The 27374-nt window shown below is 38.7% G+C and overlaps 1 protein-coding gene across 2 annotated transcripts in view; it reads left to right on the forward strand.

Annotated features, from left to right (window-relative positions):
* Nucleotides 1–27374, forward strand: part of TOP1 (DNA topoisomerase I) — an 85822-nt gene that overhangs the window by 12866 nt on the left and 45582 nt on the right. For both annotated transcript variants that reach the window (XM_058287090.2, XM_058287089.2), the window contains exon 3: nt 17936–18038. In XM_058287090.2, the coding sequence (XP_058143073.1) occupies nt 17936–18038 (103 nt within the window). The remainder of the gene's footprint in view (nt 1–17935; nt 18039–27374) is intronic.

Consider the following 27374-nt stretch of genomic DNA (forward strand, 5'->3'; position numbering starts at 1 on the left):
ACAATTTTTTAGACCAGAACACAGTGTTTTTCAATATATATTTAAAGAAGTTTGACATCTATCCTTCTCTAATGTAAATAGATATCTTCTGCTTTTCGATGAGCATTTACCCAAATAAAGGGGATAATTAACTGCATTTGCAGCCATTTTACTTTCTGTCTTATCGGAATCTTAAATCATTTCTCCTACTTCCATGTTTAACAGGCCATTTAATCTTGATGTCATCTATTAGGACTGTGTGACTAGGTGGAGAACGAAGAATGAGAGGGTGTTTTTGTATTAGTATTCCCAGGATGGCCAAGGTAGAAGCTTCAGATGGTGATTGGGGGGAGCTGTCTTAGTAGAATGCTGAGGATCCAATCTATGGAGCATATGATTGCCTTTAGATTGAAGTAACTGGGGTCTTAGGCTGGTGATGACACTGATTGAAATAGGAGGATTTGAATAGAGCCATGGTTCTCAAAGTGTAGTTTCCTGATCAGTAACAACAGCGTTGTCTGAGAACCTGTTGGAAATGCAAATTCTTGGGTCTTACCCAAGTCTACTGACTCACTGGGCATGGGGCTCAGCCATCTGGGTTTTAACAAGTCTACTAGGTGATCTGATGTACCCTGAAGTTTCAGAACCACTAGAATAGAGCAAGATTTGAATTCGGCTTCTCCTTTTGAGCCTTACTTTTTCTTTCGTAATGAAAGACAGTTGACGAAGTCTGCTTGCTCATCAGTAAAAGAATATAGACTTTGGTGTTAGTTAAGCTTGGGTTCACCTCTTGCTAGTTGGGTGGCCTTGACCAAGTCACAACCCTCATCCTTTTTCTCATCTGTAAAGCAGAGAAAATTGTGAGGATTAAGTATTTAAAAGAGCACCTAATAGGACCTCCAAAGTCGAAGTAGTTGACAATATTGAAGTAAGTTGACTGATCAGAAATAAGCTTCTGGTCAAGTTCTAGAGTCTTAGCATTCGTGTAAGGCCTAAAACTAGTTCTGTAGTATGTCAACATCTTAAGTAGTGTTCCTTGTTCTTTCACAAGACCCATGTGTGAAATTCAGTACTTGAACATTCTTATAAATATGATGTTGGAGTAGTGGGGTTGGGGCATAGGGTCCTTTGGAACATAAAAATCTTTAAGGAGCCAGTTACATGATTAGAACTGGAAAGCCTTCTTGTATTCCTATAGAATATTTATTAGCTCAGTATGTGAGGTGTGTTATACACTTACTCTTTACTACAGCTGGTCTCCCAAAGAATAACTTGTGCATTTCAAGCATAGTCAGTAGTGATGTTCTAGACAGAAGGCCTCTTGGTTCAGTTAGTAATAGGATACATGAAGCAACACATCAACACACTTGACACCTTTATAGCCAAACAAGGCATTCTGAGACCTGTGCCCATTGGAAACAAAGGCAGCTTAAGCTGAGCTGTGGATTTCTATATAGCATAGGCAGGAGTTGATAATCACTTTCACTGCTTCGCAGGCGTTTGGGGCTCACTTAATAGAAGCAAAGGAGGACAAACCTTCAAGAATGGGCCTGCCCTAATTGAGCTGGCCTAAGAAGGTATATTTTCGTGTTAAACAAGTTCTTTTTCCCTTTTTAAGTTTGCCTCCTGGGAAAGGAGAAGCATTTTCAGTGCAGGGGTGTCTTTGTGAAAACCTGCCTCACTACAGAGCATTAAATGAAATGCAAGTGCCTTTCTTAAGGGTCTTGTACCTTTGGCGACAAGAGCAAAAATTTTCCCCTTTAAATCTTATATTAAAGTACAGTGATGGGTTAGTAAAATAGAGTTTGTTTACCATACTCCTGAAGTTTAAAATAATTGCTCTCTATATGGGTTTGTTTTGTACCTCAGTGGACTAATACCTCAGTTGAAATGTTCTCTGCACAGGCAGTCACTGAGGGTCTGATTCTCTAGGGTTCTGTGCAACAGAGGTCTGTGAGATGACCAGTTTAGCCAGGCAAGCGTCTGGCTGGCCTTTAGGAACTATTCAACCTAGTGTATTGCCATTGTAGGGAAAAGGCCCCTGCTCTCCAGCAGGAAGGCAGTGGTAGAGTGGAGAATGCTAGGTCAGGACCAAGGATGTCTCAGTCTTGGCTTTGTCAACTCTGACTCAGAGCAAATCACAAAACATTGGTGCCTCAGGCTCCTCATCATAAAAAGAGGGTGTTGGGAGTGGATGTGGCTCAGGCAGTTGAGTGCCCCCTCCCACATGGGAGGTCCTGGGTTTTGTTTCTGGTGTATCCTGGAAAAAAGCAAAAAAACAAAAAGTAACAAGCAAAACAAATGCAGGGAAGCCGATGTGGCTCAGTAGTTGAGTGCCAGCTTCTCACATATGATGTCTCGAGCTCAATCCCAGGCCCTGGTACCTCAAAAAAAAAAAAGAGGATGTTGACCTGGATCTAAGCTTCTTGGTCTGAAAGAACTTTCTGTCATGATGAAAATGTTCTTTATCTGTCCAGTATGGTAGCTATTAACCATATGAGGCTACTGATCTCTTGAAATGTGACTAGTGTGTCTGAAGAACTTAATTTTTTATTTAATTTTATTTAACATAAATTTAAAATAGCCGCATGTGGCTGGTGGATGCTAATTTAGGAACTTTAAGTGGTTCATAACCCTTAATGACTGGCAGGATAATTTACTGGGGAGGGGGTAGTCTTTGGGGAAATGTGTGCTATTTTCATATATTGCTGTTACTTTTGACTCTCCAATGATTGGTTTATTGGAATGCACAGTGCTAGACTAAATCTAGATAAGATCCCATGGATTCAAGTTTTGTATTGCTTGAAATATTTGTGGTTGGGGCTCTTGGAACTTAAGAAAAAATCCAGTCAGTATGAATTTGGTGTTAGGAGTTTGAATAACAGCCTTCCTTCCATTTTGCCTTACCTGGGTGACATGCTAAGAGGACTTATGAATGACAAGTAAGGATGTGTTTACTAAAGCAGTTACTCTTTTAGTGCTGAACAAAGATGAAAATTTAAGATCCTTTGGATTTAATAAGTTCATATTTTATTTCAGCAGCCCTATGAGATGGGTCATGTTTATTTTGTGTTGATATTAATAAAACATTAACTTGGATTAATATACATCTTTAGGGATCAGTGCCCTTTAAAATGGTTGTATTAATCTACAACTTCATTTGAAATTGAAGTTTTAGCATGTTTTCTGTAGCAACTTAATTCATATTTATTAAAATACAATCAGTAAATAAGTGACTAGCTAACTATGAGAGGTAGCAAATCTAAGATTGTACAGACAAGTTAACCTGAGCGGTTAGCTCACCCAAAGTGTTTCTAATAGTGGAATCAGACCAGAACTCAACTTCTATACTCCATCTGGGGCCATCTTTTCACTATTCCAGTAAGTGTAGACTGCATCTTACTTTAAGTACCCTGCTCACAGTTATTTTAGGAATATATGATTGCTAAGTCTCATGGAACAAAATGGCCTTGACCACTTTGAGAACCACCGACAGAGTGATCAAGTAAGGTCTCATAACTTGAGTCAGTTGTTTAAAAATCAGGATCAGACTAATTTCCTCTAACTTCAAAATATGATGTTACTTTTGGTTGGGAGGAAGAAATGAAATAGGGGTGAAATAAATAACTGATATTTGAACACTTTCTGTATCTTCTAAAATATTCTGTACTCTGATTTATCAATCTTGAGGTATCCCTATCTCCACTTTACTTTTAAACTGGGCCTCAGAATTGAGGTAGCTGGCTGAATCAGGTTATGTAGTTTGTAAATGGGCAGAGCTGGGAGAATAATTTAGACCTATCCCCACAGCCTGAGTTCTTAAATACGTCAGAAAGCAAGGGGCCTGGGTGATTCTATTGCCTTCTGGCAATTTTGGGCAATAGTGGTGCTACCCACGCAGTAACAGGCTAAGGGCTTATCTCCTTGGGTTAAATACACTGAATTCAGCCTTCTTTTTATGATGGATCCATAATAGAAATATATCATTGACTAGTAGGCTCTGTTGCACTTTTAAAATTTCATTTTAAAAAAGTATATCATGTATGCGTGAATATACATAAACAATAAATGTATAGTAAAAGTTGTGAACTGAGCATACAGGACTCCCATACAATACCTTGTGTTGTTGTGAAACATTTGTTACAAGTGATGAAAGGCCATCATCACCTTATTACTACTTGACTATCTGCATGGCTGCAGGTTGCTCAGAGGCATCACAGACAAAGATGGCCTCTGAGGGGCCCCTGGTGGGACCAGCCAGTATACTGCCTTACTTAGAGTTGCTGACCTACAATTCCACCTGCACGCTGATGAGTAGCCACTACTCCTGCTTGTTGGGTGGGCCTCGCTTGAGGCACAGGACATTGTCACTGTACTGTCTTCAACAGGAAATGTACTGGTACCGGTGAAGAGCTCAATGCGGAGCTTTGGCGCTGTTCCAAGAACCTTTTAGGTGTCCTCATTGCATATGACAACGTCAAAGTACTGGGTGAACTGGGAGATATTTATGATGATCAAGGACACATTCATCTTAATAGTGAAGCATATTTTGTTATTTTCTGCCCTGAACCAGGGCAAAAGCTTTTGAGTTCCTGATTGAGTTACTCTTTGGTGAAACAGGCATGAGAGAGAAGTAGCAACACCAGAGAGTCATGGAGAATCATCCTAATCCATATATTAGCATCTGAATCTACTAGCGAATTACAAGCTGAGGCTATTGTTAAATGAATCAGTCAAGTTGGGAACATCAGTTGAGACTATGTAGTATTTTGTTTTTATAGCCCAGAGGTAATATTTTCTCTGTCGGAAGTGGTGGGAGAATTGGAAGAAGCGTCTCTTTATTTTATCAAGCTATAATACTGGCAGTTTGTATTTTACTGTATAAAATTCATGGTTAATCCATTTCCTCCTTTCCAAAATCGTAAAGTGAGAAAAATGAGAAAAAAAATTACTATAGTCCATATCTTAAATTTGGTGTACTTTCCCCCAAACTCACCCTATTATTAACACCCTCTATTAGTATTATATTTTATTATAGTTCATTTGAGAGCATGCTTATATTTGTTCTGTTAACCACAGTCCATTATCCAAACAGGATTCACTGTGTTATACAGTCCCATGCTTTGTACAGTCCATTCAAAGCATACACTCAGTAGCTCTCATTTTCATTACAGAGTTGTGCTGTCCTTACTTCAACTTTAGAACATTTTTATTACTCCAAAAGGGAAAATCCCATTCTCCCTTCTGCCCCCTCTATTGTTGAGACCCTTAGAATTGATAATGTGTAATCTTTTTCCTTTAAAGAAAAGCTTTGCCTGCCAATGCAGCAAAAGCCTCTGGATAGTTTTTTGGTAGCAATTTCGTTGGTGCTTGGAGCTAGTTATTCCAGAAATTACTAAAACCACTATTTATCCAAATACTTAAGTGATCTTTTTGTTAACTAAGGACTAACCAGAAACCCCCTTATTCGAGAAGAATCCCTGGAGTCTGTTAGAAATGAAATAATTTCATTGGAGATGGACAGCATTATATGATCAAATATGTCATGTTCCCACTTCAAGGGGAATAAGAAACAAATTTAGCTAGCTTCCTGCTTAGGAAGCAGAATTAGCAGTGGAGGACTAGATTTTAACCACTTAAAAATCAAGTTGATTAATGGACTTGTTGAAGGAAAGAGGGTGGGAACCAGATAGCATGGATGTCTTAGGAGAAAGCTTAGGAGGCAAGTTTGAAGGATTTGTAGATAAAGGAGGGTTGATATTCTTCACCTTACACTTGAGAAAGTCACCTTTCTATAGGCGGCATTGAAGATGGTTTCTAATTACTCTTGATTAGTGCAGGGTTCAACAAACTATGTCTGCTTTTATATGATCTAGGAGGTAGGAATGGCTTTTTTTTTTTTAAGATTTATTTTATTTTTCCCTCCCCCCTTGTTTGCGCTTGCTCTCTGCTCTCTCTCCATTCACTATGTGCTCTCTGTGTCTGCTCATCTTCCCTTTAGGATGCACTGGGAACCAAACCTGGGACCTCCCGTGTGGGAGAGGGGCGCTCAGTAGCTTAAGCCATCTCCACCCCCTGCTTTGTCGTGTTTCTTATTGTTTTTCCTCTTTGTGTCTCCTTGTTGCATCAGCTTGCTGCACCAGCCCATCCTATCCCACCACTCGCTTCTCCAGGAGGTAGTGGGAACCGAATCCAGGACCTCCCATGTGGTAGGCAGGAGCTCAGTTGCTTGAACCACATCCACTTTCTGGTTTTTTCATTTTTAAATGATTGGGGGAAAATCAAAACGAGAATTATATTTCATAACAAAATTACATGAAAATCAGACTCTAGTGTCCATTGGAACACAGTCATGCTTGTTCATTTACATGTAAATCTACTGTTGCCTTTGCTTCAGTGGCAAACTTGAATATTTGCACAGAGCCTAAACTATTTACTCCCTGGTTATTTATAGAAAAAGTCTGCCAATCCCTAGAAAAATGAGCAGGTGCCAATTTGCTTACTTGACTGAGTGGCACTTATGTATATCACAGGAAGCTCAGAGAATACTTTTCATGTTGGCAGCCTCCAGCTCCTGAAGAAATCTTATAAGCTAAATATCAAGAGTTTACTAGGCATTTCTGCCTTAAGTTTTTTGTTTTTTTTTAAGATTTATTTATTTATTTATTTCTCTCCCCTTAACCACCCCCCACCCTGGTTGTCTGTTCTCTGTGTCTATTTGCTACGTCTTCCTTGTCTGCTTCTGTTGTTGTCAGTTGCATGGGAATCTGTGTTTCTTTTTGTTGCGTCATCTTGTGTCAGTTCTCCGTGTGTGCGGCACCATTCCTGGGCAGGCTGCACTTTCTTTCGTGCTGGGTGGCTCTCCTTACAGGGCACACTCCTTGCATGTGGGGCTCCCCTACGCGGGGGGACACCCCTACGCAGCAGGGCACTCCTTTCGCACATCAGCGCTGCGCATGGGGCAGCTCCACGTGATTCAAGGAGGCCCGGGATTTGAACTGTGGACCTCCCATGTGGTAGATGGACGCCCTAACCACTGGGCCAAGTCCACTGCCTTCATTAAGTCTTAATCTTTTTTTCTAGGTATTCCATTTTCCTGAGTTCTACTGGCAGAACTCAGGTACTTGGCTCTCTCTGAGCATGGCAGCATGACTCGGCCCACTGATGTACAAACACCAAATAAATTTACCATTCTAAAGCCCCCAACTACTTCACTCTCTTCTAAGTCGGAGTAGCTGTGTTCACCCTTATATAGTCTTTTTGTTCCTTTTTCCTCCCAAACTGGAGTTGGAAGAGTAGCAAGTGAGAACAACCTCTTTCTTCAATTGGAAGGACTAAGTGTTCTCAGCTGTGAACTTCAAAAAAAATAAGTAAAAAAAAAAATCTGTAGGGACTGACTCAGCACCTTGTGCCTGCCTTTTAAAGGAACAGAGAGACCCAATTGAAGTAGAAACTGGAAATAAAATCAGTAGCACATCCACTATGCAGGGGAATTAGCAACTATTAAGGCAAGTTTTAAAAAATGTGATTCTGGAAAGCCAGGATTATAATTTTAACTTAAATACATGTATCTTGGTATGAGTCCCAAGTCCCAGTACCCATATGCAGGAAAGTTTGAGAACTGCTCTCAAGCATTTTTTATTACTATGTGAAGCACCCCACTGCTAAGGTTGAACATTGTGTTTTACCTAAGTTACCTAAGACTCCACCGGGAATTGGATTATAAGACTAGGTGCTCCTTATGTCTCCTTATTGTTAGGAAGTAGAGTTGATTTTTAAAATGTCATCTAGTTCTTGTTATTTAATCTACCTAATAATGTAACAGTGAACAGCCATTTGTTGGCTCTAATTGTTTAGAATTTTCAGCTCAGAAAATCTTCTTCCAGTTAATAAGGTAACATATTCTGTGTTTTGAAGACAATTTGGTGGGCCAGTCGCTTAAAATCTGAATTTAAAAAAAACCAATTAGTTGGTCCTTGGGAATGAGAAGGAGAGGAAGATGAACTTGCATTTAAGGAGCATAAGGGGCAGGATAGGATGGGAGAGAGGATTGTAAGGTAGGTTAAAATAGGTTGCATTGACAGGAAGAGGCTGAAAGGACACATTGAGGTCATTGTAGCGTTGTAAGAGCATAAATGGAGTTAAGGAAATTTAAATGTGGAAATAGGACTGGAAAACATCCTGTGACCATTTAATAATTTTTTTGTCTAAGTTTTTGAAGCCTAAAGCAGCCCAATAGGCTACTTCACTTGTGCCTTTTTCATGGCAAGGCCCTTAAGCTGGTTACTAATCTTACACAGCTGCTGAAAACATAAACTAAGGTAGGTTCTATTGAGTGTTTTTAAGTCTTGAGCGTACTAGGCCTCTAATGAGAACCCCTTTAATAGTTGCAATAATGAACAAGTCTGTCCATGACAAAAGGCTTTGTTTATTATGTACAGTGCACATCTGGATAGAACAAATGATAAATTAGAAATGTTACTCTTCACTCCTCTCATTCTTGAGTTTTATAGGATTTTCTTTAGAGCTCAATCCTCCCAACATTTTTCTTTCCTTTTAAATTCTAGGCCTCTTCCATGGTTCTAAAAGCTTTTAGCTCAGAACACCTCTGTCCTTCTTACTGGAACGGCTGTTAGCTATGCCCAGGAATTTTGGAAATGTTCTCTTTGAAAAACACAATAAAATAGTGATATTTTTTCCTATGGGCTATAAATCGAAATCAGTCACTATTAAAAATGGATCACAGACTGGGAATCCTCTGAAGGCCTGAATTTAGATAGCTGGAGGTGGGAGGTGGGGGGTGGGGGTGTCAGCAGCAATAAGAATTCTTCCACTTCAGTCCATCCCCCTTCAGTGACTGGCTTTCAGGCTTTCTGACTGCTTTTAGTTTGGCAGTAAATTCCTGGGAAGATTCACACACCCCTGATAAAGACGACACTGCTGGGTACCAGTCTTTATCACTGAGACCAGCTTGTTATCTGTCCTAGACAAAAGCAGTCTTCTTTTAAGGTATTAGAATATAGTGGGTATAGTGTTATGTAGAATTGCTGGTTTTGTTTAAACTCCAGCTTCTGGGGATATGGTATCTGGTGGGTTTTTTAAAGGAAGGTCAGGAAGGAAGAAGATGGAGGGATTTATCCTCGCATAAGAGATTTGCTAATGAACAGGTGATAAATACCTTTCAGAAGTGAATTTCTTCACACAATATGTTCACCTAAGTGGTTCCAGTGTCTGCTTTCCTAATGCACTGGTTATATTTGTGTCAGAAATGAGCAGAGGTTATCTTTTGACAAAAATTGTACTGTGAGTACCTTTTTGGAAGGGAGAACAACTTTTGATGTATAACTCTATTCCCCATCCCCACATGCTTTTTTTTTTTTTCCAAATTCTACTCAATTTATTCATTTTTTAAAAGATATTACATTCCAAAAATATGAGGTCCCCATTCACCCCCACCGCCCCCACCCCACCACCCTCCCCACAGTAACACTCTCCCCCATCATCATGACCCATCCATTGCATCTGGTGAGTACATCTTCGGGCATCACTGCACCCCATGTCCCGTGTTCCACACCGTAGCCCACACTCTCCCACGTTCCATCCAGTGGGCCATGGGAGGACATACAACGTCCGGCAGTTGTCCCTGGAGCACCACCCAGGACAACTCCAAGTCCCGAGAATGCCTCCACATCTCATCTCTTCCTCCCATTCCCCGCATCCCCACATGCTTGACTCGATGACTCTCTTTGGAGGCGGAACCCATCATATTGTGCTTTTAGTCTCAAAAACTTGGGTCACATCTGCATAAAGGAATCTGATTTAAAACATGGCAGAGAGCCCCTCTTTATACCAGAAAGGTCTCTGCATTTGTTCTTAACCTGATTACCCCAGTTTCAAGGAATGGTAGAGTGGCACATGCCTTAAGATCATGAAGTAGTTGATAAAATCATCAGTAATCTGTGCCAATTCCTTAGCCTTATTTCCCTTTAAGTGTAAATTTTATGCTTGGATTTTTCTTGTGTGACTGCCTTAGAGACCCTAGTGGAATAAAATTGTCTATGCTATTAGCTTGGGTGTTATCAAGCGCATCTCCCAAAACATGCAGGCACTGGATACAGAATTTTTAGAGCAGGCCAAAGTTTTACTTCTTTCTTCATAGTGCTTTTCTTTCCTGGATGAGAGTACGGGGTAAAAATCAGACCAGATTTGATAACAGCCTTTAATCCATAGCTGTCTGGTCAGGCAAGGTACAGAACCTGACCCCTAATTTGTTTGGAATGATTGGGTAGGCTTAATTTAATGCTCTGTAAATTAATTGTGAGAAAGGTTAAATAATAATTGTATCTCATTGACACTTGTCAACATGTTTGTAATTTCTGGGAGATTAGTCAGAAATTCTATTAAATCTATACACAAAGAATTTTATTGGCTTTGGAAACAAAATTTTGTAAGGTGATTTAAATTTTCTGAGCCCCAGTTTCTTCTGTAAGGGAGTCAAATATACCAAGGTCATGGGTATCTAGTAGGTGATGTACAGAGATTTGAAGCCCTTACCCACTGATAGACCCAGTAGTTAAGCAGCTTTTACCTAGGTCACATAGTAAGTGGCAAATTATTTGATTCATATCTTTTTATTCCTTTGAACCAGTCTGCTTTTTCCATCTTCCTTCAGAGGAACTCTTCCAGCATTCTATACTATTTGCTGATGTCTCTAATTGGCATTAGAGTTTAGCCATGATTTGTGCTCCACTTCATTATTCTTGAACATGTTTGACAAAGTGATTTATGGATTTGGCTTCCTTTTTCACAAAATTTGTATGTGTCCAGTTTCCTTTTGGAGACTGAACTCTTCATCTTATGCTGATTTGACCACTTGGGGCTGACCTTTTACTTGGTTTCCAGACCTGCAGCTTCATTGTCATCCTGGGATAAGGCCAGCTTACAGGGACTTTATAACAGTTGGGTCAAATTTTACTGGATTTATTTGATGCTGGAGTTCTTATTCCTGGGTATTTTGTTTCCCTTCTATCTAAGCAGAGGATTATGACTCGAAAGCTACAAGAAGTATGAGTGTATCTGTACCTTCTTAGAATACCGCTGGCACCTATATTGGTGTCCTTTTCTCTTGTGTGCCTTGTGCAGTGGATGTTTGGGTTCATATCTTAATTATCTTATTGGAATGTAAACTCCTTAAGGGCAGAGTCCATGTCTGATTAATCTTTAGCAACTTGCTCTGGACTTAAAGATATTTAATTGTCCTAAATTTAATTTATCTCAGAATGTAATTCTGAATTCGTTAATAAAAGAATTTGTTTCCTTTTGCATATTAACCATCAAGTCCTTGTGTAATGCTAACCAGTAATTATTTCTCCAGTGGGAAGACAGGGATACTTTCCTCTTTTGTCCTTTGGAAGTTTCTTTACTGAAAATCTTTGTTAACTTCAGGAAGCACATTAGAAAAAATAACAATATGTGTTGATCTCTATTCTAAATCTATTTATCCTTATGGAGTAACTCCAGTTATGTAATGGTGAAAGAAGTTAGTTGTTATATGTCTTCTGTCTTCTTAAGGCTGCCGTATTTCATGGGTTGTCCTCCCGTGTCTTCATCCAGAATTTCTGAATGCTAGAAGTTGAAAACATTGTTATCAGGCATCATTAGGTAATTGGAATTGACAGTAAGTGAGAGTTTCTGGTGATTTAATATGCAGTGGTTTGCATTTTTCATTCCTAATCTGTCGATCAGGTTCAACACAGTTCTTTTTTACACTTAACAGATCCTTTTAAGCAGAAAAATTCTTTCTTCAAAATATTTTAACAATATCTATCCTTAGATGAATTCCAATTAAAGGGAAAGGTCTGTACTAAAAGTAATCTTAAAGGCCACTAAGTATGCTGTCCCCAAAGATATAATTTCATCATGTGCCCTTGTTGGCTTTATTTTTTCATGTATTTGACTTCTCTTGTGATAACATCTTTAGTCACATGTCCCAGTTAATACAATATGGCTTCATCTGTGCTCATCATTTCTTCAGTCTTTTTCACAATCTTTGTTCTGCATTACTTTCCTGTTTCTGCGAGGACCCTCATCTTCCCAGTCCTTTGAACCAAAAGACTTGGAACGTTTCCCCTGAATTTTTTACATGTATCCAGAGAATTCCTAGTACTAGATTCTACTTCCATTTTCCTCAAGCTTTTATGTTATTCCTTCCTTCTCAGTACCTTTGCTATTGCTATTTTCTTGATTGCTACAGAAACCTCCAGCTAGTTATTTTGCTTCTGTCTTTCTACCCACACTTTCCTTCAGTTAATCTTCTTTTAGTTTGGTGTTTATTCTAAATTCCTTTCTGGCGGCGGACTTAGCCCAGTGGTTAGGGCGTCCGTCTACCACATGGGAGGTCCGCGGTTCAAACCCCAGGCCTCCTTGATCCGTGTGGAGCTGGTTTTAGTATTTAGGATTTTTACACCCCATTCTGTTTGTATTGACCCAAAGGAGCCTCTGCAGTGTTTCTTCTTAGCTCCTAGTCTGCTATGTAGAGCTATAATGAATAAGTTTGTTACTTTCATTTAGTAGCCATTCAGATATTTGAACAGGTTGTCAGATATAGTTTTTGGTACCTTTCATGGCTCGTAGCACAGTTTGGGTATATAGTAGATATATAATTCTTTTTTTTTAAGAATTATTTTTTATTTATTTCTGCCCTCCGCCCCCCCCCCATTGTCTGTTCTCTCTGTCCATTTGCTGCATTTCTTCTCTGTCCGCCTGCATTCTTGTCAGTGCCACTGGGACTCTGTATCTCTTTTTGTTGCATCATCTTGCTGCATCAGCTCTCTGTGTGTGCAGCGCCACTCCTGGGCAGGCTGCGCTTTTTTTCGCGCTGGGTGGCTCTCTTTGAGGGGCGCACTCCTTGCACGTGGGGCTCCCTTATGCAGGGAACACCCCTGCATGGCATGGCACTCCTTGTAGTGGGCCAGCTCCCTACACAGGCCAGGAGGCCCTAGGTTTGAACCCTGGACCTCCTATGTGGTAGGCGGGTGCGCTATCAGATGAGCCAAATCCTCTTCCCAGATAATTAGTTTTTAAATTAAGGACACTTGGAGTTCAGCTTATTGACCTAGATCTTTGTACTAGTGGAATTAATCAACTACAGCCAGTCCTAAGTTTCTCATCATTTTAGTTTTACATTTTTAGATAACCATTACTTTACAGGGCTTGGGGCCCTGGCTTTAAAATCTGGAAAAAAAATTTTTTTTTTAACTTTTTTTGGTAATAACATACACATACACAATGCACAATTTCCCATTCTAACCACATTCAGGCATACAAGTGAGTAGTATTAATTATACTCACAATATGGTACTACCATCACCAAAATCCCTTACTGCTTTTTCATCATCTCCAACAGAAATTACTCATTCATCTACCTTTCTCCCCACCATTCTAGTAACCCATAAGTTTGCGTCTAGTTTTTTCGTGTAAATGAGATCATACAATATTTGTCTTTTGTGGCTGACTTAATTCACTCAGCATGATGTCTTAAAGGTTTGTCCACGTTGTAGCATGCTAGCATACATCAGAATGTCATTTTTCTTTTTTTATAGCTGAGTAGTATTCTATTGTATGTATGTATGTATGTACCACATTTTGCTTATCCATTCATCCATTAATAAATACTTACTTGGGATGCTTCTAACTTTTGGCTGTTGTGAATAATGCTGCTGTAATATTGGCATACAAACTTCTTTTGGGTACATATCAAGAAGTTGGATTGCTGGTCATTATGATACTTATATTTTCCATTTTTTGAGGAATTGCCAAACTGATTTCCACAGCGACTATACCATTCTACAGTACTCCCAGGAATATATAAAGGTTCCAGTTTCTGCACATCCTCCCCAACACCTGTTTACCTGTTTGTTATTTTGTTTCTTTGGGTTATTTTTGTTTTGTTTTTTAAAATAATAGCCATCCTATTGTGTATGAAGTAACATCTCAATTGTGGTTTTAATTTGCATTTCCCTGATGACCAGTGGTGTTGAACATCTTTTCATGTGCTTATTAGCCGTTTGTCTATCTTCTTTTTAGAAATGTTTGTTCAAGTCCATCTCTCCCATTCTGTTGTCATTTTTTCTTGATAATGTCCTTTGATGCACAATTTTTAAAAATTTTGAGGAAGTCCATTTTATCTATTTTTTTTCTTTTTGATATTTATACTTTTGGTATCATATGTAAGAAATTGACTACCACATCAAAGGTTATGAAACTTCCCTCTGTATTTTCTTCTAGGAGTTTTATGGTTTTAGCTCTTATAATATTTATATCCTTGATCTTTTTTTTTTTTTTTTTTTTTTTTTTTGAGGAACTGGAGTGGGAGATTGAATCTGGAACCTTTTATGTGGGAAGATGGTGCTCAACCACTTCAGCCACGTCTACTCCCTCCTTGATCCATTTTTATTTAATTTTTGTATGTCATGTGAGATAAGAGTCCAACTTCATTCTTTTACAAGAGGATATCTACTTTTTCCCAACACCATTTGTTGAAGAGATAGTTCTTTCCCCAATTGATGTACTTAGCACCCTTGTCAAAAAGTCATTTGGCTGTAGTTCTGTGGGTTTATTTCTGAATTCTCTGTTCTATTCCATTGGTCTATAAGCCTGTCTTTATGTCACTACCACATTATTTTGCTTACTGTGGCTTTGTAGTAAGTTTTGAAGTTGAAAAGTATGAGACCTCTAACTTTGTTCTTCCTTTATTGATTTGGCTACTCAGGGCCCTTTGTGATTCCATGTGAATTTGAGGATCATCCTTCCCATTTCTGAAAAAAAAGACTGCTGGGATTTTGATAGGTATTGCATTGAATCCATAGATAGCTTTAGGTTTTATTTTCTTCTACCCATGATTTTTTGGTATTTATTTCTTTTTCTTTTTTTTTTTTTAGCAAAGTTGTATAGTTTTCAGTGTACAAGTAAGTCCTTCATCTCCTTGGTTAAATTTATTTCTAGGTATTTTATTCTTTCATGAGCTATTATAAATGGAATTGTGTTGTTTTTTTTTTAATTTCCATTTCAGAATATATATAGAAACAACTGATTTTTGTGTGTTAATCTTGTAGCTGCAACTTTCCTGAATTGATCAGTTCTAGTAGTTTTTTTAATGGATTCTTTGGGGTTTTCTATATAAAGGATTATGATAAAATCAATTTTGAAGCTTTGTACTTAAAAAATATTGGCAGACAATAGTGAAACTTAACTAGAATTCAAATTAGTCTTATTTAGTTTACTTTTTCTTTAAGCTTAGTGATTCTTAGTGACTTAAACTACTTTTTCCTTGTGATTATGCTAGTGTTTGTCAAAATACAATTTTAAAGCTTGGTAATTTTTAATAAAACTTTTCTTTTTTTATTATAAAAGTAATTTGTTATGGGAAACAATTGGAAAACAAGGCAAAGTACATGCACAAAAAACTCAAGTTGCCCATAAGTTTACCACTCAAAGGTAACTAGTCTTTTGTAAGTGTGTATGTCTTTGTGTGTCAAATTATACAGAGCTTGGGCCATAGTAGCAGCTCCTTATGTCCTGAGATTTGTATGTTAAACATGGCTTAAAAACAAAATCAAACAGCATATGCAAGCTGCAGTGCTGGTGGCATGTATTATCACTGTGATTTTAACCATAAACTTTTGAAAGTTGGAGGGTTCTGTATGCTGCATTGAAGATTGGTTTCAAGTCATACTTCTGATATCATGTAATTTTGTTCCCATCTCATTCTTTGACCGAACTGAATTTCTTATGACTTAGGGATCTGGTAATGTAAATTACTGTTTCCCCAGGATCTGGCACAGAATAGATGCTCAGGTGGGTTATGTCAAATGTGGCTTTATTTGCTGTGAGCTAGGAATGGGATGAAAACACACATACCAAAACATTATTAGTTATCTATTACTGCAAAACACATTACCAAAAAGTTTAGCAGCATAAAACAGCAGCATTTATTTTCTCATATAGTTTCAGTGAGTCAGGTAACGGGCAGTTTAGCTGGGTGGTTTTGGCTCAGAGTCTCTGGTGAAGTTGCAGTCATCTGAAGTCTTGACTGAGACTGGAGGATCTACTTCCAAGATGGCTCACTCATAAGGCTGTTGGTAGCAAGCTTCAGTTCCTCTCCACATGGGCCTCTGTATAGTATAGGGCTGTCTGAGTCCTAACAATATGGTAGCTGGCTTACCCCAAGGCAAGGAGAGAGCAATGAGGAAGCCACAATGCCTTGTATGACTTGATGTTGGAAGACGCATACTGATGTTTGTTTTGTCGTATTTGTTTAAAATGAGTCACTATTTCTATACTCAAGGGGAAGAAAATTAAGCTACACCTCTTGAAGGGAGGAGTATCAAAGAATCAATTGAACATTTTTTTTTAATTCTTTTTTTAAAAAATATTACATTCAAAAAATATGAAGTCCCATTCAACCCCACCGCCCCCACCCCCCACAGCATAACTTGACATTGGGGTGACCTGACCTAAGAGGCTATGCAATTAAAATATTTCCTTTTTTTAAAGTAAGTGTAGCTGTGTGAAATTAAAAAAAAATAAAAATAAACCCATGGCATCTAAATACAGAATATTAGAAAAAGTTAGGGAAAACTTAGAGTAATCAGACAGCATCTGTCATAGGTTATGAGTTAGGGAAGGTAATTGAATTAAAGTCTTTTGCATCTTTTGTTGTGAGTTGAAAGCTCCTCCGTGCAGTTACTTATGATTGCAAGTTAGGGTGGTGCTCCCAAATTTTCCTGTCTAGTCACAATAGGAATTATTTAAGGACAGTCATTACCAAATACCCCTTTAGCAGCTAAATGTTCAAATAACCTTGGTCTTTGAAGTATTTCTTTGCTTGACTTTGTAACTCATCCCCACAAGATTCGAGAATCCTCTGACTTGGTTTGAGCAGAGGGAAATATCTTTTGAGTTGCTTCTAGATATGATGGGGCTAGATTTACCTTACTGCCTTAAGCAACTAAAAACTGGGGAAACAACTGTTTCCAAACATTGAACAAGTAGACCAGAACTGTGACCCCTGAGAATAGAGAAACAAATGAGGTGAACCTTATCATTGTCCTTGGGGATGCCAGATAGCACAGGAAGCTTGCTATGTTGAAAAGCCCAGAGATTAAGAGTTCAAAGAGTGAGGTGGTAGTTGACCTCCTAAGGCGCGTAACCTAGTTGTGGGCTAAACTAGCCTTAAAGTAAAGATAATCTAGACCTGTTTTAATAAACTTAAACATAAGCCTCAAAAGCTGGCCCACACACTGTGGAGAGCTGAAATAAATAAAAAATCTTTAAAAATAAAAAGTAGTCCATGTAAAGACTTGGATCTGAATGCTCATAGCATATATATTCATAATAATATCTGGAAAGAATGCAAATGTTCATAGGCAAGTGGATAAATAAATTAGTATATCCATACAATGGAATAAATTACTGATATATCCAGCAACATGAATGAATCTCAAAAACATGATAAATGAAAGAGTCCAGATGCAAAGGAGTAAATCATGTATGTGAAACTACAGGAAATTTGACAGATGTAATCTATAATATTAGGAAATCAGTGGTCACTTTGGGCTCAGGGTTGGAAGGTGGGAAATTGTTGCTTCCTTTCACAATGTAATTGACTTTTTTCCTGCATATTTCTAACACGTCTGTTTTAGAACCAGAGTAATAAGATTCCTTGTCTCAGTTTCTTTGTAAAATCTTTCCTTCTGAATGGAATGTGCTATTATGGCTTCCATGCCATCTCAATACTGTCATTTTCCTTATTGACCACCTTATCAAGAGGTGGGCAGGGGTGGTACGTAGAGGCACCTACAAGACTAAGCAACAAACTAAAAAGATGGGGGGAAAAGGGTGGGCAGGGGAATAGCTCATGACTTCCTCTTAACTCACTCATCTCTTTTGGTTGCAGATTCTCACAAACACAAAGATAAACACAAAGATCGAGAACACCGGCACAAAGAGCATAAGAAGGACAAGGAGAAGGACCGGGAAAAGTCTAAGCATAGCAACAGGTAAGAGTTGACTCGACAGATCCCTTGTCATTCAGCAGTGGTTGGCCTTGGCTTATCTCTCCAAGAGTAGGCCTTAACTCAAGCCACAGATAAATAGTATGGATAGCAAAGTAAGCAGAGACTATACTTGGTCTTGGAGTCACTAATAGGATGACCTTGATTGAATTCAGGCCTTACTTGGGATGCCATTGTTCACATCAGGAGGTACAAAAGTAAGTATGATGAACTTTCTTTCAGTATACAGAATTGTTAACTAAGTCAGCCGGAGATTCATTGTAACATGATCAGGTGTCCAGAGACCTTCCCTTGGTAAAAGGTGACTGGGTTGGAAACCTGATTATTTTTCTTCTTTCTGTACTTTACGGAGTGTGAATTAAAGGTTCTTGACTTGGCTTTAGTTATTTGTGAGCCCATGAAATCTTATACAAAAGGTTGGGTATAATACGTTTTTCTGGAGAGAAGGTCCCTAGCTTTCATCAGATTATCAGAATAGTTCAGCTCCCACAAAAGCCAAATGAAGCCAAATGGATAAATAAAACCCTGTAGTGCTGACCTCTGGAATCTAGGCCCCAGAGAGATGTTTTTCTTGTTCATTTTGCTCACTTTTTGATATGGGAGGCAAGTGGTTAAACAATGCCTCTAGGATATCTTTGGATACAGGACCACTTGCTGAAAATGAGGACTTTTGCTTCCATTTTGATTTTTTTTTTTAAAGCAGTTTTATTCACACACCATGCAGTCCATTCAAAGTGTACAATCACTGGCTCTCAGTACAATCACAGAGTTGTGCTTTCATCACCACAGTTTTAGAACATTTTTTTGTTCCAAAAAGAAAAATACCATTCCCTTTATACCCCTGTATTATTGATACATAGCACTGATATGGTGCCTTTGCTACTATTAATGGAAGAATATTAAAACATTACTTTTGACTATGATCCATTCCATTTGGATTTTAAGGCAGTTGGTGGAAAACCATATGGTGTTCTGATAGTGGCTTTTGCCCATTTTTAATAGGGTCATTTGCTTTTTTTTTTAAACATCAATTTTATTGATACATGTTAATAAGCATACAATTCATCCAAAACGTATTATCAGTGGTATTTGCTGTAATTGCATAGTTGTGCGTTCGTCACTTCAATCATTAGAGCATTTTCATTATTTCAGTAATTATAAAAATCAGACAAACAAAATTCCTCACCTCTCTATCTCTCTTTGCGTCCCCCAATGTACATAGCTGCTATTTCTGGCTATTCTGTTCAAAGTGTGTAATCAGTGGCTTTTAGTATAATCACAGTGTTGTACATTCATCATCTCAAAAATTTTAGAACAATTTCATTACTTCACACACCTTAGCATTCCTTCCTCAGACCTACATAACCACTAATCTTTCATCTTCATAAGTTGATTTATACTTACATTTTCTTAAAAAGATTTATTTTATTTCTACCTGCCCCCCATCCCCCCAGCCCCCACTCTCTGTGTCTATTCTCTGTGTGTTCTTTTTTGTCTGTTTGTATTCTTATTAGGTGGCTCTGGGAATGGATCCGGAGTGGGAGAGAAGCTATTACTCTCTTGTGCTACCTCAACTCCCTGTTCTGCTGTCTCTTATTTTCTCTCCTCTGTGTCTCTTCTTGCGTCATCTTGCTGTGCCACCTCTCCACATCAACCAGTACTCCTGCGTGAGGCGGCTTTCCTGTGCAGGGTGGCATTCCTATGTGGGCCAGCACTCTGCGTAGGCCAGCTCGCCCTCACCAGGAGGCCCTCGGCATCGAACCCTGGACCTCCTATATGGTAGACGGGAGCCCAATTGGTTGAGCCACATCTGTTTTCCTATATTTACATTTTATTTAAGTAGAATTATGTACTATGTAGTACTCTGTGTCTAGTCTCATTATACATGAGTATAATGTGTTTTGTGTGCTTTTTTGGTCTGTTATTAACATTATAATATTAACTTCCATTTGTTCAGCTTCAAAGAAAAATGGTCTTATAGATGGAATTCTACCCATATTCATAACTCACATAATATATTTATATTTCATATAATATATTTAGTTTATAATATGGCAGTCATACAGTATTTGTCCCCTTGTGTCTGGTTTGCTTCACTAGTCATAATGTCCTCATATGTTTCATGACTTCATTTCTTTTTACCACTGCATAATGTTCCATCGTGTGTATACTCCACAGTTTGTTTATCCATTCATCAGTTGATGGGCATCTGTGTTGTTTCCAACTTTTGGCATTGTGACTAATGCTGCTCTGAACATCAATGTGCAGATAATCTGTTCATGTCACTGCTCTAAGTTCTTCTGTGTATATACCTATCTATGATATTGCTGGGTCCCATGGCAAGTCTATATTCAACTTCCTTAGGAACTGCCAAACAGTCCTCCACAGTGGCTTACCATTCTACATTCCCATCAACATTGAATAAGTGTTCCTATCTCTCCACATCCTCTCCAACATTTACAGTTTTCTGACTTTTTAATAGCCAGTCTAGCAGGTGTGAAATGATATTTCATTGTAGTTTTGATTTGCATTTCCCTAATCACTAGTTATGTTAAACATTTTTTTATGTGTTTCTTTGCCGTTTGTATTTCTTCAAGTCTTTCACCCATTTTTTAATTGGAGACTTTGTCTTTTTATTGTTGAATTGTACGATCTCTTTATATATCATGGATATAAAAACCCTTATCAAATACGTGATTGCCAAATATTTTCTCTCATTGAGTTGGTTGCCTTTTCACCCTTTTGACAAGGTCCTTTGATGTGCCAAAGTATTGAATTTTGAGGAGGTCCTCAAAATTCTTTAGTTTGCTCATGCTTTGGGTGTTCATCCAAGAAACCATCAAGATCTTGAAGATGTTGCCCTGCATTTTCTTCGGTAGTTTTATGGTCCTGGCTTTTATATTTAGGTCTTTGATCCATTTTGAGTTGATTCTTGTATAGGGAGAAAGACAGGGGTCCTCTTTCATTCTTTTGATTATGGATAGTTAGTTCTTCCAGCACCATTTGTTGAAGAGACTCTTCTGTCCCAGAAAAGTGGACTTAGTAGGATTATCAAAAATCAGTTGACCATAGAGGTGAGTGTCTTTTTCTGAACCCTCAATTGAATTCCATTGATCAATGAGTCTTGTCTTTATGCCAGTCCCATGCTGTTTTGACCACTATAGCTTTATAATACATTTCAAGGTCAGGAAATGTGGGTACTCCAACTTTGCTCTTTTTTTCTTTCTTTCTTTCTTACTTTTTGGCTGTTTTGGCTATTTGGAAACCCTTTTCCTTCCAAATAAACTTGGTAATTGACTTTTCTGTTTCTGTAAAGTAGGCTCTTGGAATTTGATTGGTATTTTATTGAATCTGTAAATCAGTTTGGGTAGAATTAACATTTTTACTATGTTTGGCCTTCCAATCCATGAACATGGGATGTCCTTCCATTTGTTTGGTCTTCTGTTATTTCTTTCTTCTATGTTTTGTAGTTTTCTAAATATAGTTCCTTTTTGGTTAAATTAACTTCTAGATATTGGAGTCTTTTAGTTGCTGTTGTAAATGGAATTATTTTTCTTGATTTCTTCCTTGCCTTCTGCATTATTAGTGTATAGAAATGGTACTTATTTTTGCATGTTGATCTTATACCCTGCCACTTTGTTGAACTAATTTCTTAGCTCTAATAGCTTTGTTGTACATACTTTGGAATATTCTAAATAAAGGATCATGTCATCTGCAAGTAGTGAGAGTTTTACTTCCTCTTTTCCCATTTGGATGCTTTTTCTTTTTCTTGCCTAATTACTGTAGCTAAAACTTCTAACAGAATGATGAATAACAGTGGTGACAGTGGGCGTCCTTGTCTTGTTCCTGATCTTAGAGGGAAAGCTTTCACCCTTTCCCCATTGAGTATAATGTTGGTTGTGGGATTTTCATATATGTCCTTTACTGTGTTGAGGAACTTTCCTTCTCTAACTATCTTTTGAATTGTTTTTATCAAGAAAGGATGCTAGATTTTGTCAGATGCTTCTTTGGCATCAAGCATGTTTTTCCCTTTTGATTTGTTAATTTGGTATATTACATTAATTGATTTTCTTATGTTGAAACACTCTTGCATGCCAGGAATAAAATGCACTTGATTGTGGTATGATATTCTTTTAATATTCTGTTGGATTTGATTTGCAGGTATTTTAAGAATTTTTGGTCTTTATTTTCTTGGTATATCTTTATCTGCCTTTGGTATTAGCGTAATATTGGCTTCATAAAATGTGTTGAGTAAGTTTCCCTCCTTCAGTTTTTTGGAAGAGTTTAAACAGGATTTATGTTGATTCTTAATGCTTGTTAGAATTCACCTGTGAAGCCATCTGGTCCTGGACTTTTCTTTGTTGTGAGATTTTTGAGGACTGATTCCATTTTTTAAATTATGATTGATTTGTTGAGTTCTTGTATTTCTTGTATAGAGTCATTGTAGGTTGTTTATGAATTTCTAGGAATTTGTCCATTTCATCTAGGTTGTCTCATTTGCTGGCATACAGTTTCTCATAATATGCTCTTTTGATCCTTTTTATTTTTGTGAAGTCAGTCATAATGTCCCCCCGTTCATTTCTGATTTTATTTATTTGCATCTTCTCCCTTTTTTTTGTTAGTCTAGCTAAGTGTTCTCAATTTTATTGATCTTCTCAAAGAATCAGCTTTTGGTTTGGTTGATTTTCTCTATTTTTTGTTCTCAATTTCATTTATTCCTATTCTAATCTTTCCATCTACTTACTTTGGGAATGATTTGCTCTTCTAGTTTCTCCAGGTGTTCAATTAGATCTTTGGTTTTACCTCATTCTTTTTTAATATTTAGAAAAGGCTATAAATTTCCCTCTTAGCATTGCCTTCACACTGTCTTATAAGGTTTGATAATTGGTGTTCTTGTGTTCATTCGTCTTGAGATATCTACTAATTTCTCACAATTTCTTCTTTGACCCACTGATTGTTTGGCCTCCATATATTTGCATATTTCCCCTTTCCTGCCTATTACTGATTTCTAGCTTCATTCCGTTATGATCAGAGAACGTGCTTTGTATAAATTTCAGTCTTCTTAAATTTATTGAGAGGTCTGTTATGGCCCAGCATGTGGTCTGTCTTGGAGAAAGATTGACGATAATGTAAAATCTGCTGTTTTGGGGTTCATTGTTCTGTATATATCTGTCAGGTCTAGCTCATTCATCATATTGTTCAAGTTCTCTGTTTCCTTATTGATCTTCTGGCTAGTTCTTGCTGTTGATGTAAATGGAGTGTTAACGTCACAAGCTATTGTAGTGATATCTATTTCTCCTTTCAGTTTTGCCAGAGTTTGCCTCATGCACCCTCATTTGATGCATAGATATTTATGGCTATTACTCCTTCCTGGTGGATTGTCCCTTTTATTACTATTATGACCTTCTCCATCTTGTCACAGTTTTTCCATTAAAAGTCTGTTTTGTCTACACCAGTATAGCTACCCCTGCTCTCTTTTGGATTCTAATTGCGTGAAATATCATTTTCCAACCTTCCACTTTTAGTCTGTTTGCATCTTTAGGTCTAAGGTGAGTCTCCTGCAGACGGTGTATGTGTGGCTCATGTTTTCTTATCTAGTCTATCAGCCTTTGTCTTGATTGGGGAGTTTAATCCATTAACATTCAATGTTATTACTGTGTACAGATTACTTCAGCCATTTTCTCCTTTGGCTTTCATATGTCTTGTCCTATTTTTGTCTACCTTTGGTTATCCTTTCTGATAGTCTTCACTTCTACCTAAGCCTCTAAACCCCTCTCTCTTTTCTTTTCTGGCTGTAGAACTCCTTTTAGTGTTTCCTACAGAGCTGGGTTCTTGTTTATGAATTCTCTTAGTTTCTGTTTATGTGGGAATTTTTTTTTTTTAAAGGAATACCAGGGATTGAACCCAGGACTTTGTACATGGGAAACAGGCACTCAGCCGCTGAGCTACAGCCACTCGCCTATATGTGAATATTTTAAAGTCACCATCATATTTGAAAGACAGTTTTTCCAGATAATTCTTGGCTGGCAGTTTTCTTTTTTTTCAGTACCTTAGTTATATACCACTGCTTGCTTGCTTCCATGGCTTCTGAAGAGAAGTTCACATTAAGTCTTACTGGGTGTCCCTTGTATGTGATGTTTAGATTTTCCCTTGCTGCTTTCAGAATTTTCTCTTTATCTTTGGCTTTTAGCATTCTGAATATTATGTGTCTTGGTTTAGGTCTATTTGGATTTAGTCTAACCAAATTATGCTGTGCTTCCTGTGTTTTTTGTGAGGGTTGGGAAATTTTCAGCCATTATTTCGTCAAATACTCTTTCTGCCTCTTTTCCCTTTACTTTTCCTTCTAGAACTCGCATAACACTTGTTGTTGTTCTTCGTGCTGTCATTCAACTCTCCGAGCCCTTGCTCAATTTTTTCCATTCTATTCTCTGTGGTTTTTTTTGGCTTTTCATTTTCAGCTGGTCTGTCCTCTACGTTGCTGATTCTTTCTTCCATGATTTCATGTGTGCTGTTGTGTGCTTTTATTGTATTATTATTATTATTTTTTAAAGATTTATTTATTTATTTAATTCCCCCCCCCCTCCGGTTGTTTGTTCTGTGTCTATTTGCTGCGTCTTGTTTCTTTGTCCACTTCTGTTGTCATCAGTGGCATGGGAAGTGTGGGCGGCGCCATTCCTGGGCAGGCTGCACTTTCTTTCGTGCTGGGCGGCTCTCCTTACAGGGCGCACTCCTTGCGCGTGGGGCTCCTCTACGCAGGGGACACGTGGGGGACACCCCTGTGTGGCACGGCACTCCTTGCACGCAACAGCACTGCACACAGGCCAGCTCCACACGGGTCAAGGAGGCCCAGGGTTTGAACCGCGGACCTCCCATGTGGTAGACGGACGCCCTAACCACTGGGCCAAGTCCGTTTCCCTTATTGTATTATTAATCTCATTTATTGTCTCTCCCTTGACGTCAGTTCTGTTATTTTTCTATCTAAGGTTTCAAATTTTTCTTTGTCTTCCCCTGTGTCTTCTTAATGTCTTTTATTTCCTTAGCCCTTTTGTCCTTCAACTCCGTGATTTGGTTGAAACTCGCTGATTTGTTGTTTCAAGTCCTGTGTCTTGTCTCGAGCTTTGATTTGTTCCTTTGCCTGAGTCATTTCTTAGTATGACTTGTAATTTTTTTTACTGATATCTAGGCATCTAATTATGATACTGAGTTTACTCTGATGTTCAGTTTCTCTCTTGCATAGGGATTTAACTGCTAAGTGACTGTGTGTTAGCACTGTTCTTTGACTCTTGGTTCAACTTGTTCTAGATATTTAGGACTAACCAAGTTTAACTGCTCAAACAAGGGCTAAGGACCCAGTAATGGGGTACAAGCCAGTTTCCAAGGGCCTTGGAGAGGGGGACAGTAAAGGCACCTGATTACCTCTTTCATTTATTTATTTTTTTCCTTTTCATGCACTTTCCTGGTTTGCCAACAGATGGCACTTTGGCAGCCCTCTCAGCTCAGACCCCAGACACTAGGGGGTAATGCATTCACTGTAACCTGCCCAGGCAGGTGCGGCAGAAGCAATGTCCTCAGAGCTGTCCAAGCCTCATAAACAAATGTTCTCAGTTCTCCTTATTTGGCTGCACCCTTCCTCCTTCTGCCTCATCATCAACTAGCCCTGAGTAGTAGGGACCTTATTTGAGAAGGCAGATTATCTTTAGCTCCTTGCTGGCTCTCAGTGCAAACAATGTAACGGCCCCACATGGCCTGGAAGTGTGTGACCCTTCCAATGCAGCAGACCAAGTTTGCTGGCTAAAATCTAAATTTGCTGTTGACTGTGTCTTTCCTCTTCCCTTTCTTGGTGAAGAGGACCCTGCAAAACCATCAGTTTGCAGGCACTGTGGTCCACATCCTCTAGTACACAGACTGCTGTTTGCTCAGAGGGTGGGGTGATGGTCTCCAGCTGCTGCTACTGCAGCTTTACTCATTTTTACAGCCAGCTGAGACTCCTTTCCTTCACTTCTCTCTCTTCTGGATGATATCTCACCTTCCCCTGGTGACCCCTGGTGTCCTGAGCCCCAGAGCAGTCTCCACCTGTCCTCTGGCTGTATTTTCTGGGAGAGAAGTGATCCTTCTGCCTCTCTAATCCTTTGTCTTCCTGGGGGCCTGGGAGGTTTTTGATGAATGATTCAGTTTTTTGTTATGATCCACTGAGATCTATTTCTTCTTGAGTCAGTGTATGTAGTTTACGTGTTTCTAGGAATTTGTCCATTTCATCTAGGTGATCTAATTTGTGGTTTACATTTTGTTCAAAGTATCCTCTTACATCCTTTTTATTTCTGTGGAGTCAGTAGTATTTCTGTGGAGTCATTTCTATCTTTTTTTAATCCTCTATTTCATTTATCTCTACTCTTACTCCCTTTCTTCTGCTTGCTTTGGGTTTAGTTTAGTGCTCTTTTTCCAGATACTCCAGTTGTAAGGGTAAGGTCCCTTGTTTTGAAGTTTTTATTCTTTTATAATATAAGCATTTATAGCTCTCAGCTCTCAGCATTACCTTTGCTGCATTTCATAAGTTTTGGTATGTTGTATATTTGTTTCCATTTGACTCAAGATATTTCCTCATTTTCCTTTTGATTTCTTCTTTACCCTGGTTATTTAAAAGTGTGTTGTCAAAGCTGTCTGTGATCTGACCCCACCTACCTTGTTCTCAGCTCCTCCCATACCTCCCTCACTTATTGCAGGGTAAGTGTAGTCCCACTACTGGTGCATTTCTGGTCCTTAACAAGATAGTGCTACAGTGCTTGTCCCTACCTTTGGGCCTTTGCATGTGCTGGTGCTCACCATCTCACTTTCTCTGCTTCTCTTATTTATTTATTTATTTTTTTAAAAGATTTATTTTATTTATTTCTCTCCCCTTCCCCTCCATTGTCTGCTCTCTGTATTCGCTGAGTGTTCTTCTGAGTCCGCTTGCATTATCAGACAGCACCAGGACACTGCCTCTCTTTTTTGTTGTGTCAGCTTTCTTTGTGTGTGGCGCCACTCCTGGGCGGGCTGCACTTTTTTTCCCACGAGGGGCAGCTCTCCTTGCGGGGGGTGCACTCCTTGCTCATGGGGCACCCCTATGTGAAGGCACCGCTGCATGGCATGGCACTCTTTGTGTGCAACAACACTGTGCATGGGCCAGCTAACCACACGGGTCAGGAGTCTCTGGGTATTGAACCCTGAACCCTCCATATGGTAGGCGGATGCTCTATCAGTTGAGCCACGTCTGCTTCCCATTTCTGCATCTCTTAAATGCCAGGTCCCTCCTCATTCTGGTCTCAGCTCAAATGCTACCTTTTC

Source organism: Dasypus novemcinctus, chromosome 24 (genome assembly GCF_030445035.2).
Source record: "Dasypus novemcinctus isolate mDasNov1 chromosome 24, mDasNov1.1.hap2, whole genome shotgun sequence".
Lineage (NCBI taxonomy): Eukaryota > Metazoa > Chordata > Mammalia > Cingulata > Dasypodidae > Dasypus > Dasypus novemcinctus.